General features: G+C 42.0%; 1 protein-coding gene across 1 annotated transcript in view; it reads left to right on the forward strand.

Annotated features, from left to right (window-relative positions):
• Positions 1–18,446, forward strand: part of LOC126108926 (zinc finger MYND domain-containing protein 11) — a 217,231-nt gene that overhangs the window by 80,357 nt on the left and 118,428 nt on the right. The window contains exon 3 of the mRNA XM_049914296.1: positions 5,420–5,571. Within this exon, the coding sequence (XP_049770253.1) occupies positions 5,420–5,571 (152 nt within the window). The remainder of the gene's footprint in view (positions 1–5,419; positions 5,572–18,446) is intronic.

Here is an 18,446-nt window from a genome sequence, read left to right on the forward strand (position 1 = left end):
TTGGTTGACCTGTTTCTCTTTTAATAATATTCCAAATTGTTTTAATTTTACTATCAGAGTTGCTGATTTCAGACATGATACACATACTTCTGGATTTTTTTAATAACTTTTCTTAATATAGCATAGTAGTTTTTATAATGTTTGATAGTTTCTGGGTCACTACTCTTTCTTGCTGTCAGATACATTTCCCTTTTCCGGTTACAAGATATTTTTATACCCTTAGTAAGCCATGGTTTGTTACATGGTTTATTATGAGTATATTTAACTATTTTCTTGGGGAAGCAGTTTTCAAATGCATTTACAAAAGTGTCATGAAATAAATTATATTTTAAATTGGCATCAGGTTCACGGTACACCTCATCCCAGTCTAACTGCTGTAGGCTTTCCCTGAAATTTGCAATTGTTAAATCGTTGACTGAACGTACTACTTTGGAGGATTGTTTAGTACTGCTGAATGGAGCTATGTCGTATATTGTAACTAGCTGTGGACCATGATCAGAAAGACCATTCTCAACAGGCTGAGCATTTATCTGGTTAAACTTATCTTGGTCTGTAAAGAAGTTATCTATCAGTGAGCTGCTATCCTTTACCACCCGAGTAGGAAAATCAATAACGGGTGTCAAATTGAAAGAACCGAGTAATACTTCAAGGTCATTTTTCCTATTACCCTCTTTCAGAGAATCTACATTGAAGTCCCCACAAATAATAATTTGCTTCCCCCTGTCTGACAGATAGCACAACAAGGAGTCCAGATTTTTCAGAAATAGATGAAAATTTCCCGTTGGGGACCTATATACAGTTACAATTATAAATGTGCCTTTATTTAATTTAAGCTCACAGGCACATGCTTCTATATGTTTCTCTACACAAAACTTTTTTGTTTCTATACTTTTTGCACAATGATAACTTTTGACATATACGGCAACTCTTCCTTCCTGCATATTTTCTCTAATTACATGTGCAGAGAGCTTATATCCACTTACATTTACCTTATCCATATCAGTAACAATGTGATGCTCAGACAGGCATAGTATATCTATTTCATCCTCAGCTTCTAAATCTTCTAAACAAACCAGAAGCTCATCTGTTTTATTCTTTAAACTCCCAATATTTTGATGAAATATACTTACATTATTTTTAATTATACTTTTATGAGAACCTTTCCTTATTCTAACATTTGCAGTACTCTCCTGTCTGAGTTTCTCATTGTGCTTAGGCCTAGTTCCTATACCAGTGGTCATATGGTGTTCAGAGAGGCAGATTATGTCAACTGGGTTGGGTGACTTTAATTCATCAATGCAATTACCTAGGACTGAGATACAACTTCGTGGAAATAAAATTTCTGGTGATTGGTGAAAATTTATGATGACAGCTGTGATTGGTGATCCAATGTGCTAGAATTGTGCTGTTTAATTTCTTTCCTAAACTGAAGATTTGTTTCAAACCTGACCTCTCGTAGAACTTGACATCTTTCTCTCTTACCTATCCTAAAAAAGGTGCTGCTCCAACACCTGTAACCACTGGTATTTTACCATTCATGGCAGTGCCTTCCCCCCTTAAATTTCCTGCTATTACCCCCAACCAGTTTACCCTTCCCTTTCCTGTTGAGATGTAGGCCGTGCCTGGTATAGTTCCACCTACTGAGAGAATCAACAGGAACCACACCAATATGAGCCCCCGCACCCGACCCAGGCAGCCGTCCCAACTCTAAATTAACTCTCCCAAAAGAAGAGTTCAAATGAGGTCGGTCATGGCATCTCGGGACAGATACAAATTCAACATCGGTGTGTCTCGATGCCGACGCAATCTTTACCAGGTCACACTCTATACTGTACCCAGGATCTCTGTCGATGCTGTTCCCTGGCCCTCCCATAATAACCACGGTGTCTTCCCTGGTAAATCCTTTACAGAGTGAACCTAAATCCTCTGTCACCTGATCCAGACTAGCACTGGGTTTGAAAAAATTTGTGGCCTGGTATTCTGGTCCTATTTCCTCCTGCAGAAGTTGGCCTACACCTCTGGCACGAGAACTGCCTGACAACAAAACTTTCTTCCTTTTCGATGACTTTGCTACATTCTTTTTCAATTTCCTATTGAAAGTTTGTTGTGTCTTGTCTACACCTACCTCTGCTTGAGGCTCATCAGTTTCTAACTGAAGCAACAGGTCAAACTTATTTTTGACATTCACCACAAAACTGTCAGACTTAGTTCTAGGCCTGTTCCTTCTGTTACCTGTTGCCACTTCCCACCTCTCTTTGCCCTTCTCCCTCCTTATCCTGTCCAGATCTTCCCTAGCCTGATCTAGCTCAGCCTGAAGGGCAGCAATTTTCCCCTCCTGTTCCACTATCTCCCTATCTCTGCTGCAAATCCTACATAACCACTGATAAGCCTGATCCACTTTCCCGACGCCCACGCCACTGCAGTCCCCCCCTACTGCATCCATCACACCAAACCCCGGAACTGACAATTCTACAGGCAATTCTCACTCATGGCAAAAATAATACTTTAGCTAGGATAAATCAATCAAATTACCGAAAATCAGAAAAGACGTTACAAGAATTAAGCCTATTCACAAATGTATATAAGCAAGTTTCTGATTTAAAATTCCGCTGTTTTTCTGAAATTTGTATTAAAACAACTAAGTTATACGCTATTTACGGTAGTGTGATCTACAGTCTTACCCACAATGGCTGTAGCGCATTCTACATGGGCGTGAGCACGGGCAAGGTGTCTGTTCCGTACCTTTTGTCACAGAGAGAGACTGCACCATCCAGATTATTTTTGGTTATAAAGCTTTACTCACCCCGAGGTTTAATACAATTCGTTCTCACTTATTCTAAACTCGATAAATCAAACTTGTTGTCAAGTCCCTCGAGAAAACCTCAGCAAGTTGAAGAAACTGTGTGTGTTCTGGTGCACTGGAGGAATCTAAGTGATTGACTCGGTAGACTGTCCCACAGTGGGAAAATGCGAGCACTGATGACAGTTCATTCAGCATGAAAAATGGATGAAAATGAAGTTTTGTTACATATTCTCAGAAATTTGTATGTGCCTTTTCATTTAAACTGTCAGACTGGAACTTTCAATTATTGAGGGTTGACTGTATAGTTTGTTATTCAAATCTAAGGTGTAGTCATGCGTGCTTCATACAGATCCGAGGATATACGCGCTCTTCTGTGCTCGAATGCCACAGTCCGTCAAGATTCCGTAGTTGCACCACAAAAAGCAGTATCGCTATGCTACGTCCACTCGATAGATGCGACGTCCTCTAAGCAGGAAAGAAGCACGTCGTCCTTAGTTGCCCCCAGAGTACGTAGGAAAAATAAGATGATGTGTGCTCGATGGAATTAATGGACAACTCAATCTCCTCAATAAATTTGCATTGATTTTACTATTACTTTGTCAGGTGCATGTCGACTACCGTTCGGTGGCAGTGAATAGTAATAGATTCGTGCCACCCGGTTTTTTTAAGAGACAGATCACAATGAAAGATTATCCCATTAAACATGTTCAGATTTCAGAAGACTAGGAGGAAGTACCATAAGCTACAAAATTTCAATTTCTTTCTTTTTTTGTAGCAACTCTCTGAACAGTAGAGGTGTTGAGCCGTCAGTACACACACAAGCTAGACTGAAAACTTTCTAGATTTCTGACAAACAGTTTTCTAATACATCAATAAAAGTAATTTGAAAATATAATATAATTGGTAGATAGAGAGATCTGCTCTCCAATAGGGATGGGAAAAGCCGACTGTTTAAGACTGGTGCCAGTATTTTAGTTCTGAACACTCAGTATCTTTTGATATTTGTGTGGTCTCAATAGTAACAGATTTTTTCCGTCTTTACTAATAACCCAGTATAAAGAAACAGCATATCAGTTTACCACAGCAGCGACGCTAAAGATTTTGGCTTTAAAAGGAATTTTTTTATGAAAGAGTAATGGTAATCAGTAAAATTCCCATTGCTTTGAAAAATTTAATTATTATGGTAAATGGGAAAAGCAACATGTGCTATTTTAATAATGAGATTCAAACTCTCGTCTGGCTGTGAAGATTTAAGGGCCACGATGTCAAAAGGATGTTAAACACTAATCTCGTCCTCCTCCTATTTTAATAAGGAGGCCAACATTTAGAAACTATAAAAAAGACGTGGCATAAAAATTGGTACAGGGTTGCTGAGACAATAAAGTACCTGTGGTGAGGCCTGTCAGTTGGTATGCTCGAGTGTGAAATGTGCGAGACTTGCCTTTACATCGTAGTTTGTCGCTATCGTCGTCGGATATTGTTTGTATTTCAGAATGGCACCGTACCTAGTTAGGGAGTATTTTATGAAGTGTCGTACAAGTGGAGTATGATGCTCCATTTGCTTTAAATGATTAAAAACGAGATGAGGCACAGCAAGCTTGCAGCATCTTGTAAGGAGAAAACATCCACAGTGTCCGTTGTAAGAGAAGGTAAATTTGATTGACATACCTGTAACTTTATTGACATGTTATAAACTTAGGATGATAACAGAACCCTTAACTATTTGGTTACTGCAGGGTGAAAAAGTGACGCCATGCGATAGTGAAAAGGCACGAAAATTATCAACTTCTGACCTTTTACTCTCGCCGTCGCCACCTCCGTCTTCTTCACCTTTGCCGTCGTCACTAGACACGGTGAGGCAGATTTCTGCCACACCCTCAATCTTGTATACATAGAGATCTCCTACTCCTTCACTTTCATTGGAATTTTTCAGTCTTTATTTGAAGGCTATGTTTGTTGGTGGAAATAATAGCAGTAAAGAAACAAAAAAAAAAGCAGTTAACTAAGAAACTGGTTATTTGTGTGGTTTTATCAGTCAGGTTAAAATGTGGGGGGGACTGGTACAGTGTAAAACTTATTATAATCACCATTCCTGTTCACCAAGTGGCGGCAGGAGAAAACACGCATAAAGGTTAAAGAAATGTCCGAGCTTTCAGAGCCAGTGGCTCCTCCTCTGGGCAGAAGAGTTGAAGGGGGAGGGAGAGAGATGAAGAAAAAGGACTGGCAACATCGAGTCTTTCCCTCTTATCCCCTCCAGTAAGTCTTCCCTGACGCGGGGTCCTGGGTGACTTTTCTGTAAACCTGCCTATTTCCTGAATCTCACCAGTCCTTTCCCTTCATCCCTCTTACTTCGCCTTCAACCCTTCTGTCCAAAGGAGGCGCCACTGGCTCCAAAAGCGTGCATGTTTCTCTAACATTTATGTTTTTTCTCCTTCTACCACTTTGTGAGTAGATTTTTTTCATCTGTGCTATTGTATTATAAACCCTTTTCCAACCTACAGTAGAGGTGTGTGTGTGTGTGTGTGTGTGTGTGTGTGTGTGTGTGTGTGTGGGCGCGTGCGTGCGTGTGTACACAAGAACATCGGAGTCACGACACGGTCTGCCCCTGTGCCGCAGGTTGTTCGCAGCCATGATGCGGCGGCGGGTGTCGTGCCCGCAGGTGACGCAGCAGCTGTGGGACGCAATCGCCACGATCCGTGCCCAGCGCCAGGTGCCCAACATGGACCGCATCTCGCGGTACATGTCGCGCGTCCACCAGATCAATGAAGGTGAGTGCACCCTTTGCGTACCGCAGAGACCGCCTGCTTGTGCCGCATTACGCACTGAAACAGAATTCTGTTGCCGGGCTCAGATAAGTGTGTTTCAGTTTATTTTTACGAAACTACCTTATTTACTTTGTTCTGGAAATATGGATATTGCGGAGACGTGGCTTAGCTACAGAGACGTGGCTTAGCCACAGCTGTGGGAGTAAGTTTCCAGAATGAAATTTTCCTCTACAGCGGAGAGTGTACCGGTAGGAAATCGGGTGGCAGATTTCCTACTAGACAGGGACTCAAACTCAGGACCTTCGCCTTTTGTGAACAAGCACTTGCAGTGTTACATGGCTTTATGCTTAATTACAGAGTTACTATTTTATCAGTTGATTTGTTTTCACCACGTAACGCCCGCTGTTTACTTCCTCCTTCATTGCTGAGCGATGTATCACTTTTCGTTCCGATGCCGCAACTCTTACTTTTTTATATCTTTACTACTTTTTATCTATATAAATGATGAACTATTGGTTTTGCCATTTAACAACTTTTCAATAACTGTGGAAGTATTACAGGCATCGTGTCCCACCTAATGTGTCACCCGCCTATACTTTTTACACGAACCTTTCGATACTCGATCGATCTGTTTACAAAGAGAAAACGAATATCTCTTCCTTTGACGTCATCCGACGATGACCTAGGAAGCTCGACGCCCTCGCGGCCCGGGCTCTTCCACGGCTCGCGGTAGTTTGCGGCATTCGTTTTATTCCTCGCCCACTTGCCGCTATGTCAAACTTTCGTGGTGATCGTCGGGCAAGGTCTTCCACGTTATCTGCGACATAAATAAACTTTCATCCCACAGTATTTCTGAAAACCCAAAAACAAACTTAAAGAACATAATAATAATAACTGTTCTTACAATTATTCATATAAGTCTTGGTCGATTGGGACAGGCCCAAGCCTTGTGACACCACACACTCTAGTGAGAGAGCTACCAGAGCATGACTCACGACCTGCCCCTACAACTTTACTTCTGCCAGTACATCGTCTCCTACCTTCTGGACTTCACAGAAGCTCTCCTGCAAAACTTGCTAGACTCACGCTACTGGAAGTTCGGAAGGTAGCAGACGAGGTACTGGCAGAAGTAAAGCTGTGAGGACGGGTTGTGAGTCGTGCTCAGGTAGCTCAGTCGGTACAGCACTTGCCCGCGAAAGGCGGAGATCCCGAGTGCGAGTCTCGGCCCGGTGCAAAGTTTTAACCTGTCGGGAAGTTTCGTAATTGGCCCGAACTCCACTGCGGGGTCAAAATTTCATTCTGGATATTTTACAGTCATTTTCAGTGATGACTGCCATCTCTGCCCTCATTTTCTTTCCTTAACTCCCTATATGTTGTCAGATTGGTGTCTTTTTCTTGCCGCTCCTCGTGCGTGTCAGTAAATGAGCATGTGGGACAGAAAATTGTCATCCCCAGACATCAGACTAATAGAACATAACTGTGCCTCTGACCTTGTAACAGGCTCAATTCAGTGAGGACAAGAATCCACAAGTTACTTCAGGGTGCTGCATCCAGCTGAAGCCACCGTCAGTGATAACATCCTGCAGAATTAATAAATTACTGGGATTTTGATTGCTGTTGCAAATAGTCCGGACATTTTGTATCAGACTAAAATTAGGGGCTTACGCAGGCCAGTCTGTGCGTAACCGTGTACAGGGATTGGACAAAAACGTGGAAAAAACCACAAGAAATACGTGCTTGCACCCAAATACAGACGTCATCAGACCTTCCGGGTTGTGTCGTCGTATGTGACCGCGAACGACACCTGTGCGATACCCTCGATATGTTCAGTGTGTCGGAAGACTGTCGTGTGTAGTCACGAGCGTATTCTAGAGCTAAGTGAATTCGGACTTGGGGAAGTGTCGGTGCTCTTACGGTGGTGCTTCTGTAACAGAGGGAGACAAAGTGGTCTGTGTGCCAAGAGGCACTGTATCGAAGATATGTACAACACAGAGGGAAATCGAAGAAACTTCATCCGTTATGTCAGGATGTGGACAAAAGTGAGTGTCGAGTGATCGTGACGAACAGTCACCGAAGAGGACTGTGACGAAAAATAAAGAGAACAGCTGCAGAAGTCACTGCAGAACGAAATGTCACACGCACGATGTAGCCGGCACTGAAACAACTGGGAGGGAGCTCCAGAAACTTAAAACTCCAGGGCAAGCTGGAATTCCAGAACCAGTGTTGTCAGTGATGCAATGAAACACAGTGGGGGTTCAGTGATGATTTGGTCATCCGTATTGTAGAATTCCACGGGGCTCACAATTACTCTGCAAGATCAAATTACTGCCGAGGACGATGTGACCATTGTGTCCGATCAGGTCCATCCCGAGGTACAACGTTCGTTCCCCGACGGTGATACCGAGATGACAGGGTCCCTGTTCACACAGGTCACATCATCTGGGACTGCTTTTGTGAGTACGAAGATCAATTGACCCATCTTCCCTGGCCACTAGTCAGCAGATCTCAAAGTTATTGAACATTTGTAGTCCTAATACGGAGAGAAGGACGTGTGGTAGCTGCCCACATCCTTCGTTACGTGAACTTGCCACTATTTTGCCGCAGAATAGTGTAAGATTCCCTCGGAAACCGTACGGGCTGTTTATTTATCCACTTCGATATGACTGGAATCTGTTTTGAATGGCACCATTTTTCCTACAGTGCATTAGGCATGGCAATGTATTATGTTTGTGAGGTTCCACGTCCAGTGTGAAATCCATCACCAGACACTGTAAGTTGAATGCCTGACTCGGCCATCGGTACAGTTCGCAGCTGGCACCTTTCGAAAAGAAGAGGTGAAATGAAGGCTCTGACTACACGACACGTCCGTGCGCACTCCTGCCTTCCAGCTACTGTCCGGTGTTTCCGTGCTGTTTAGCCCACTTAGTATTTGCAGCTTTGTGTGACATTGTGAGCAGCGGCCTTTTGTGAGGTGCCAGACTTCAGATATCCGTAGCGTGCAGTTCCCTTCTCATTTGCCTAGAACTTACAGATGAATCTGTATTCATTTACAGCAGCAGTTTGTCACCTTTGAAACCATCTGCCATTGACAAGATGTAAAACGATAGCTGCATTCTGACACATCTACACGTAAAACTGTCTTACTGCACCGATTCCGTACAACTGTCGCACACTCACCACTTTGCTGCCACGAATTAAATCGGCACTGGAAGGGGAAACGATTGTGCGACACCAATTCTACACAGATGACAGTACTGTAGGAAACCTGTGTGCTTTTCTAACACTAAAACTGATTTTCTTCCACTAGGACCTAATTTGTACTACTACTAGTTCATTTTAAATATATTTGATCTTCTTTTTTAAAGTTTTGATTGGTATCTACTTTTCCTTTCCTTTCTGTGATGTCAGCATTATTGGCAGTTTGAATTTTTGTGTGCGCTTCTGGCAGATGTGATGTCTGTCGAGTGTGCGAGACGCACGACACCCTCGGGTGACCTCGGTACGAGTGCAAAGACAGAATTATTCTCTGAAGAATTGAACTCCCGCGTATTAAACTACTTCAAACATCTTTACAAACATTACTTTACAAAGGAGGTAATGTGGTTAAATATTTGCCTTTAAGCATCCAAGTCAGAAAAAATTTTGGAAGGTTGGAAATTTTGTGAAGTTTTAAATCTACATCTACGTCAGTACCCTGCAAACCTCTGTGAAGTGCATGCCAGAGGGTACGTCGCATTGTACCAGTTATTAGGGCTTCTTCCCCTTCCATTTACGTACGATCCACAGGAAACACGATCGTTTGAATGCCTCTGCGTGTGTGCTGTAATTATTCCAATCTTGTCCTCACTAACCCTATGTGAGTGATATGTGGGGATTGCAGTATATTCATCGAGTCATCATTTAAAGCCGATTGTGGAAACTTTTTAGAAGAATTTCCCAGAATAGTTTCTCTTATCTTCAAAAGTTTGGCAGTTCATTGTCTTCAGTATTACTGTAACACTATCCCATGGGTCAGACAGACACACAACTCTTTGTGCTGCCCTTGCCTGTATATGTTCAATATCACCTGACAGGTATATTCGTGTGAAGTGAAGTGACTGAGTGAAGCCCAGGTACTTGTACACTGTCAGTTACGCTGCCTTAAGACACTCTCTCAGTTTCTGGCTGTAATACTTGTTTTCCTGTGTTAATCTTTTCACGTAACATTATACCTCTTAATGAGTAGATTTAAATTCGGTCAAAAGCTAGACAAAATGTTTATTTATTGTAGGAGAGAATATACAGGGCAATTACAATTCCTTCAAACCACGTAGAAATAACACCACTGATCAGATGACGTCAAATTGCAATGGAATGTTATCGGAGAATTCGGAAAACGTATTTAAGAAGAAAAATAAATAGTTACAAAATGTAGTAATAAATGGTGCTGTAAGCATCATAATTTAATAATGGTAGACTGCAAAAGACAAGTAGATCATACAATAATGCCTAAGGTGTACGTTTGACGTCAAACTAATTGTACTTCTCTCTCTCTCTCTCTCTCTCTTTTTCTACGTGTGTGTGTGTGTGTGTGTGTGTGTGTGTGTGTGTGTGTGTTTTAGTTACATAAGCCCATCCACCACAGCAAGGTCATATTTCATCAGATCAGTTTTTATTTGTACTGAAGCAAAAATCAAACCGGATTATTAATTTCCGTGTGACTGGCACAAAACATTTTCAATATGTTGTCCATCGTTTTCTGCAACAAGTTGAAATCAATAGACAGCATGTTCCACGACTGATTGAAGTGTTTGCAGGGTCACGTTCAGAATGTGTTGTGCAATGTGTACCTTAGGCTGTAGGGAAATGGCGGCTGATAATTCTAGGATTTCTGAAATGGTGCTTCAGCAGCTGCTCGACTGGATTTGCAATGTGCAGAGATGCGCAATCTTATATAAAAATGATCCCATCCACACATCCATTCTGTTGGAGAGCTGGAACGACGTGTGAGTGCCGCTTTCTCGGCATATTTCACGGGTTTGTCAGCCGAGTAGCATCGTCGTCTCGTAGCAACGTTTCGATGGAATGCGCCTCCACCATCTTCGCCTGACGATGACGGAGACGCATTCCATCGAAATGTTGCTACGAGACGATGACGCTACTTGGCTGACAACCTGTGAAGACTTCTTATACGGAATGACGTGGTTGCGCAAAAGACACTTTTAGTGCTTACCAGTGATGGTACAGGTAACAGGATCGGAAGCACCTGTCTCTTTGAAAAAATGTGGGCCTATGATAATGACGCCGCAAACCCGCACCACTCGGTGATCTTTCCAGGATGAAGTGGTACTGGTTGATTTGCGTGTGGGTTTTCCGTTGCCCATATTCGACAGTTCTGTGTGTTGACATATCCTGTCAGGTGGAAGTAGGCTTTGTCTGTCCACAAAATCATCCACAGCCAATCATTTCCACTTCTACAGGGTTATTACAAATGATTGAAGCGATTTCACAGCTCTACAATGAGATATTTTCACAATGCTTTGCACACACATACAAAAACTAGAAAAGTTTTTTTAAGCATTCACAAATGTTAAATATGTGCCCCTTTAGTGATTCAGCAGACATCAAGCCGATAATCGAGTTCCTCCCACACTCGGCGCAGCATGTCCCCATCAATGAGTTCGAAAGCATCGTTGATGCGAGCTCGCAGTTCTGGCACGTTTCTCGGTAGATGAGGTTTAAACACTGAATCTTTCACATAACCCCACAGAAAGAAATCGCATGGGGTTAAGTCGGGAGAGCGTGGAGGTTCAACCGTTTCTTCGCTCATTGCAGGCCGACCCGTTGATTTCCCCTTACAGAGGCATCCAGAAGCTTTAAACTGCGCATACCGTCGCCGAATGGAGTTAGCAGTTGGTGGATCTTTGTTGAACTTCGTCCTGAAGTGTCGTTGCACTGTTATGACTGACTGATGTGAGTGCATTTCAGGCACGACATACGCTTTCTCGGCTCCTGTCGCCATTTTGTCTCACTGCGCTCTCGAGCGCTCTGGCGGCAGAAACCTGAAGTGCGGCTTCAGCCGAACAAAACTTTGAGTTTTTCTACGTATCTGTAGTGTGTTGTGACCATATGTTAATGAATGGAGCTACAGTGAATTTATGAAATCGCTTCAATCATTTGTAATAGCCCTGTATGTGGGCAAGAAATTCTAAAGCAAAGGTCCCTCTAGCTGGCAGGTCAGCAGGAAGCAACTCGTGCACGTGGATAATTTTGAATGGGTAACGAAGACAGATGTTTTGTAGGATTTTACGCACAGTGCTCGAGGGGTTTGTCCAATCTTTGGGCAGTTCTTCGTGCACAACACATTTGCACACCACCGCTCGTGTCCTCCTGCATTGCTGTGTCCACTTCACCATTGACATTGAATCAATTTGTTTCCTCCTCCTACCAGGTTGCACACCAAGAGAATCCGTATTTTCGAATTTCCCAGTCATTTTCTCCAGACCCACCGCAGTCATCAGACAGATGCCTTTTTTTCAAACCCTTCAGTTTCCGGACCTTCTGCAGAGCGACATGTGCAGAGTCATCACTCTTGTAATACATCTTTACGAGCAGAGTGCGATCCTGTATTGAGACAGTGATGGCGAACATGGTAGACGTGAAAGGTGGAAAAGCTGTGTGCCTGATGTGTTTATACCAACTTCAGTGGGTCTTGCGCATGACAGGTGTTTTCATTTACGTATTCTGACAAACACGGCACCATCTATTGATCAATTTTCACACCGTTTTTTTTCTTCTTATGTCTTCTCTGATAATATTCCATTGCAATTTGATGTCACTCTCACCAGTGTTGTTATTTCTACAGCATTTTGAAAGTTTAACTTTAATTATAATGACCCCATATATCTCGACAAAGCAATTAAAATTGGCTAGGATCCCACCACCGTCTTGCTTATGCCCGAGAAACAGAGGTGAGAGATCACGACAACACACACACTTCAGTATCATAACTTTTTTTTTTTTTTTTTTTTTTCTCCATACTCCGCAAGCCACCTGACGGTGTGTGGCGGAGGGTATCTTCAGTACCTCTATCGGTTCTCCCTTCTATTCCAGTCTCGTATTGTTCGTGGAAAGAAGGATTGTCGGTATGCCTCTGTGTGGGCTCTAATCTCTCTGATTTTATCCTCATGGTCTATTCGCGAGATATAAGTAGGAGGGAGCAGTATACTGCTTGACTCTTCGGTGAAGGTATGTTCTCGAAACTTTGACAAAAGCCCGTACCGAGCTACTGAGCGTCTCTCCTGCAGAGTCTTCCACTGGAGTTTATCTATCATCTCCGTAACGCTTTCGCGATTACTAAATGATCCTGTAACGAAGCGCGCTGCTCTCCGTTGGATCTTCTCTATCTCTTCTATCAACCCTATCTGGTACGGATCCCACACTGCTGAGCAGTATTCAAGCAGTGGGCGAACAAGCGTACTGTAACCTACTTCCTTTGTTTTCGGATTGCATTTCCTTAGGATTCTTCCAATGAATCTCAGTCTGGCATCTGCTTTACCGACAATCAACATTATATGATCATTCCATTTTAAATCACTCCTAATGCGTACTCCCAGATAATTTTTGTCACTTTTTCTAAACAGAAAAATCTTACTACCCTTTTTAATATTCCTATTTACGGCTGAAATCATCGATGCCGTAACCGCTTTATGATCGCTGATTCCCTGTTCTGCGTTAACTTTTTCAAATAGTTCGGGTCTGTTTGTCACCAGAAGGTCTAATATGTTATCGCCACGAGTCTGTTCTCTGTTTAACTGCTCAAGGTAGTTTTCAGATAAAGCACTTAAAAAAATTTCACTGTATTCTTTGTCCCTGCCACCCGTTATGAACGTCTGAGTCTCCCAGTCTATATCCGGCAAATTAAAATCTCCACCCAGAACTATAACATGGTGGGGAAATCTACTCGAAATATTTTCCAAATTATCCTTCAGGTGCTCAGCCACAACAGCTGCTGAGCCAGGGGGCCTATAGAGACATCCAATTACCATGTCTGAGCCTGCTTTAACCGCGACCTTCACCCAAATCATTTCATTTTTCGGATCTCAGTCAATTTCCTTCGATACTATTGCACTTCTCATCGCTATAAACACGCCTTCCCCTTCACTGTTCAGCCTGTCTCTGCGGTATACATTCCAATCTGAGTTTAGGATTTCGTTACTGTTTACGTCTGGTTTCAGCCAACTTTCTGTCCCTAGTACTATATGGGCGTTGTGATCGTTTATTAATGAGAGCAGTTCTGGGACCTTTCTATAGACGCTCCTGCAGTTTACTATTAGCACATTAATATTGTTATTCCCTGTTGCATTTTGCCTACTCCTATCTTGCCGCGTCTCAGGAGGCGTCTTGTCGGGCCTAGGGAGGGGATTCTCTAACCTAAAAAACCCCCATGTGCACTCCACACGTACTCCGCTACCCTTGTAGCCGCTTCCGGCGTGTAGTGCACGCCTGACCTATTCAGGGGGACCCTACATTGGTGAGATGCCATGTGCTACATGTCTGTACAGCAGTGTGTTGACATCCTTCTATAGCACCACGGCTGAAATGCCTAGATTGTCTTCTGTCTGGTTTTCGTAGAGTCTGCACTTCAGTTCTGTACAATGCTGTGTGACAAATGTACGTTCTCAGAAATTTATTTCTCAGATTGAGGCCAATTTTTGATGTCGGTAGGTTTGTTTTGGCCACGAATCCCGTCTTCGGCTGTGCTAGCTTGCTTTTTATGCCTGTCGTGTGTTGTTTTGCTTCTGAGCTAGCAGAATTCCTTTACTACTTCTACATCGTGGTTCCCAATTTTGACAGGGCTCATTTCTGCTGCTCATTACTGTAGTATTCCTTCAGTTTACTCTCGATCAGTGTTCTGTGCCCAGCAAAATGTTCTTTCCATTCAGTATGTCATGTAATTCTTCTTCATTTTCACTGAGGATAGCAGTGTCATCAGCACTTCTTATCAGTGATGTATCTTTTATTCCCGTGATTACTGATTACTGCTCCAGTGTGTAGACTGACCAGTAGTGGAGAAAGACTGCATCCCTGTCTTACTCCCTTTTTAATCTGAGCATTTCATTCCTGATCTTCCATTTGCATTTGACTGCCACTTATATAATGAAGTTTCATCGTTTTGTTGCTGTTGTGGTCTTTAGTCCTGAGACTGGTTTGATGCAGCTCTCCATGCTACTCTATCCTGTGCAAGCTTCTTCATCTCCCAGTACCTACTGCAGCCTACATCCTTCTGAATCTGCTTAGTGTATTCATCTCTTGGTCTCCCTCTACGATTTTTACCATCCACGCTGCCCTCCAATACTAAATTGGTGATCCCTTGATGCCTCATAACATATCCTACCAACCGATCCCTTCTTCTACTCAAGTTGTGCCACAAATTTCTCCTCTCCCCAGTTCTGTTCAGTACCTTCTCACTAGTAATGTGATCTACCCATCTAATTTTCAGCCTTTGTCCATAGTACCACATTTTGAAAGCTTCTATTCTCATCTTGTATACACTGTTTATTGTCCATGTTTCACCTCCATACATGGCTACACTCCATACAAATACTTACAGAAAAGACTACCTAACACTTAAATCTGTACTTGATGTTAACAAATTCTTCTCCAGAAATGCTTTCCTTGCCATTGCTAGTCTACATTAGGTTAAGTGTTTCATTTCCTAATCTAATTCTTTCTGCATTACCTGATTTAATTTGACTACATTCCATTATCTTCGTTTTGCTTTTTTTGATGTTCATCTTATATCCTCCTTTCAAGACACTGTTCAACTGCTCTTTCAGATTCTTTGCCGCCTCTGACTGAATTAAAATGTCATCGGCAAACTTCAAAGTTTTTATTTCTTCTCCATGGATTTTAATTCCTACTCCAAATTTTCTTTTGTTTCCTTTACTGCTTGCTCAATACATAGATTGAATAACATCGGGGATAGACTACAACCCTGTTTCACTCCTTTCGCAACCACTGCATCCCTTTCGTGCCCTTCAACTCTTATAACTGCCATCTTGTTTCTGTACAAATTGTAAATAGCCTTCTGCTCCCTGTATTTGGCCCCTGACACCTTTAGTATTTGGAAGCGAGTATTCCAGTCAACATTGTCAAAAACTTCCTCTAAGTCTAAAAGTGCTAGAAACATAGATTTGCCTTTCCTTAATCTATCTTCTAAGATAAGTCATAGGGTCAGTATTGCCTCACGTGTTCCAACATTTCTACGGAATCCAAACTGGTCTTCCCCGAGGTCAGCTTCTACCAGTTTTTCCATTTGTCTGTAAAGAATGCGTGTTATTATTTTGCAGCTATGACGTATTAAACTGATAGTTCGGTAATTTTCACACCTGTATCTTAAAGATTAACAAATATTCGGTAAAATATTCAAAGTGGAACAAAGATTGGCAACTTGCTTTAATTTTCAAATGTACAACAGTGCAATTGGAAAAAAAAGTATAACATGACTACAGTATCAGTGAATTACAATTTCACTCTGTAAACTTGTACAAATTGCTGGGTGTAACATTTTTAGGGATATAACGTAGAACGATCATGATAGGTTCAGTCGTAGGTGAAGCAGGTGGCAGACTTGAGTTCGTTGGTAGAATACTGGGGAAATGCAATTGGTCAATGAAGGAGATTGCTTACAAATCACTTGTATGACCACCCGTCCTAGAATATTGCTAAAGTGTGTGGGACCTCTACCAAATAGGACCAACAGGATATTGAACATGTACAGAGAAGGGCAGTACAGTCACAGGTTCATTTGACCTGTGAAAAAGTGACACATGGATGTGCTGGAAAAACTGAACCAGTGTAGTGTTTCCTTTCCTCGGGGTTCTGCCGTGAAAATAGAAAATAGAAAATCTGATTGGGTTTTGAATTTTGATGGAATAAGTTACACATAAGGTGGACTTCGTATTACTGATTGAGATAGTGCTGTAATTTGACCGTGAATGGCAGACCGGATCGGCAACACTACAAAAAGCGACTGTAAGGAAATAGCATCAGAAATAAGTTGAAATTTACCTCTTAATTCTGTTAGAAACGTAGTATTTATTATAATATAGCCTTCGTGGCTGTGTCTGGAATACTTCTTAATTTTCTTGTAGGATGTCCTTTTTTCTCATTGTTTGCTGGTCCTCTTGTTCTCATGTACATGTGACGTAGCATGTGAAAGTTGCTGGATTTGGATGGGTTACTCCTGTAACTGAAATATCAGATCTGAAGAAGGTTCTGAATGAACCAAAACTGGTCATATGAATAAAAACTTTGCAATCAAGACGGATTTTAAGTAACATTATAAAATCACGGATTGCTGTTATCCCATAAGACATTATGTCTGTTTTTGCATTGCTAAGGGAAGCTTTCGGCATCCTCTACCTGCACACAACTGTCAGCTTTCTAACATCTACATCCGACGACTTCAGCATTTTGTCCATGTGGAAGATTCCATGAAACATAAGAAACAACATATACACACAAAGCAAAAATTAACATCATTTATATAAGCACTGTCTGTGTTATATTATACTTACAATGAGTAAGTTCAGGCGGTCAGTTGCACGTGTCGTCTCTGCGTGAGCTGATACTAAAAATCCTGTATTGTCACAATGTTTCCCCAGCAGCAGTGTTCGAGGCACCGGGCACTAAAAGTTTTTCTCGTACACGGTTTCTTACGTTAGTGGTTACTCGAGCAGAATCTGAGTATATTACGCCGAAGTGACAGAAGTCCACGGCATAGCGACGGTGTCAGTATCGCATGAGTGAGGCATAAAAGGACAGTGCATTGTCAGCGCTGTCATTTGTACTCGGTTGATTCGTGTTAAAAGGTTTCTGATGTGATTATGGCTACGTGACACGAATGAACAGACTTTGAATGTGAAATGGTAGTTGGAGCTAGATGCACGGGGCATTTCATTTCAGTATTGGCTTTGGAGTTCAACACTCAGAGTTCGACAGTGTCAAGAGTGTGACGAGAATATCAATTTTCGGGCCTCTCACAATGGACAATGCAGCGGCTGACGACATTCACTTAATGACAGACAGTGTGTTGTTTGTGTAAAGTTGTCAGTGCTAACAGATGAGCAACACTATTTAATACGACAAATGTATCCGTTTCATGTCTGACAAAATGTGGTGCTCGTGGGCTGTGGCAGCAGACGACCGACGCGGGTCCTTTGCTAACAGTACGACATTGCCTGCAGTGACTGTCCTGGGCTTGTCACAATATCGGTTGGACTCTACATGACAGGAAGATTGTCACTTTATCAGACTTATGCTATTAGGGTGATTGCAAATTTTGGCAATATACATCTCAGTACATTAGCTTAACATGCCTATTTTCATTCTCTGCTTTCGTATGGCGTCATATTCTGGGGTAACTCATCATTGACTAAAATAGTGTTCATTGCACAAAACCGCGTAATCAGAATAATTGCTGGAGCTCATCCAAGATCATCCTGCAGACACTTTCTTAAAGAGCTACAGATCTTCACTGTGGCCTCACAAAATATATGTTCACTTATGAAATTTGTTATTAACAATCCGAACAAATTCAAAAGTAATAGCAGTGTACAGGGCTACAACACTAGGAGAAAGGATGATCTTCACTACTCAAGGTTAAATCTAACTTTGGCTCAGAAGAGGGTAAATTATGCTGCCACAAAAGTCTTTGGTCACTTACCTAATAGCATCAAAAGTCTGACAGATAGCCATATAGCATTTAAAAGGAAATTAAAAGAATTTCTTAATGTCAACTCCTTCTACTCATTAGATGAATTTTTGGATATAGTAAGTGGGTAATTTCCCCACCTAACAAAAAAATAATTAATATTGAGTGTCATGTAATTTTT

The sequence above is a fragment of the Schistocerca cancellata genome, chromosome 11, assembly GCF_023864275.1.
Source record: "Schistocerca cancellata isolate TAMUIC-IGC-003103 chromosome 11, iqSchCanc2.1, whole genome shotgun sequence".
In the NCBI taxonomy this organism is placed as follows: Eukaryota; Metazoa; Arthropoda; class Insecta; order Orthoptera; family Acrididae; genus Schistocerca; species Schistocerca cancellata.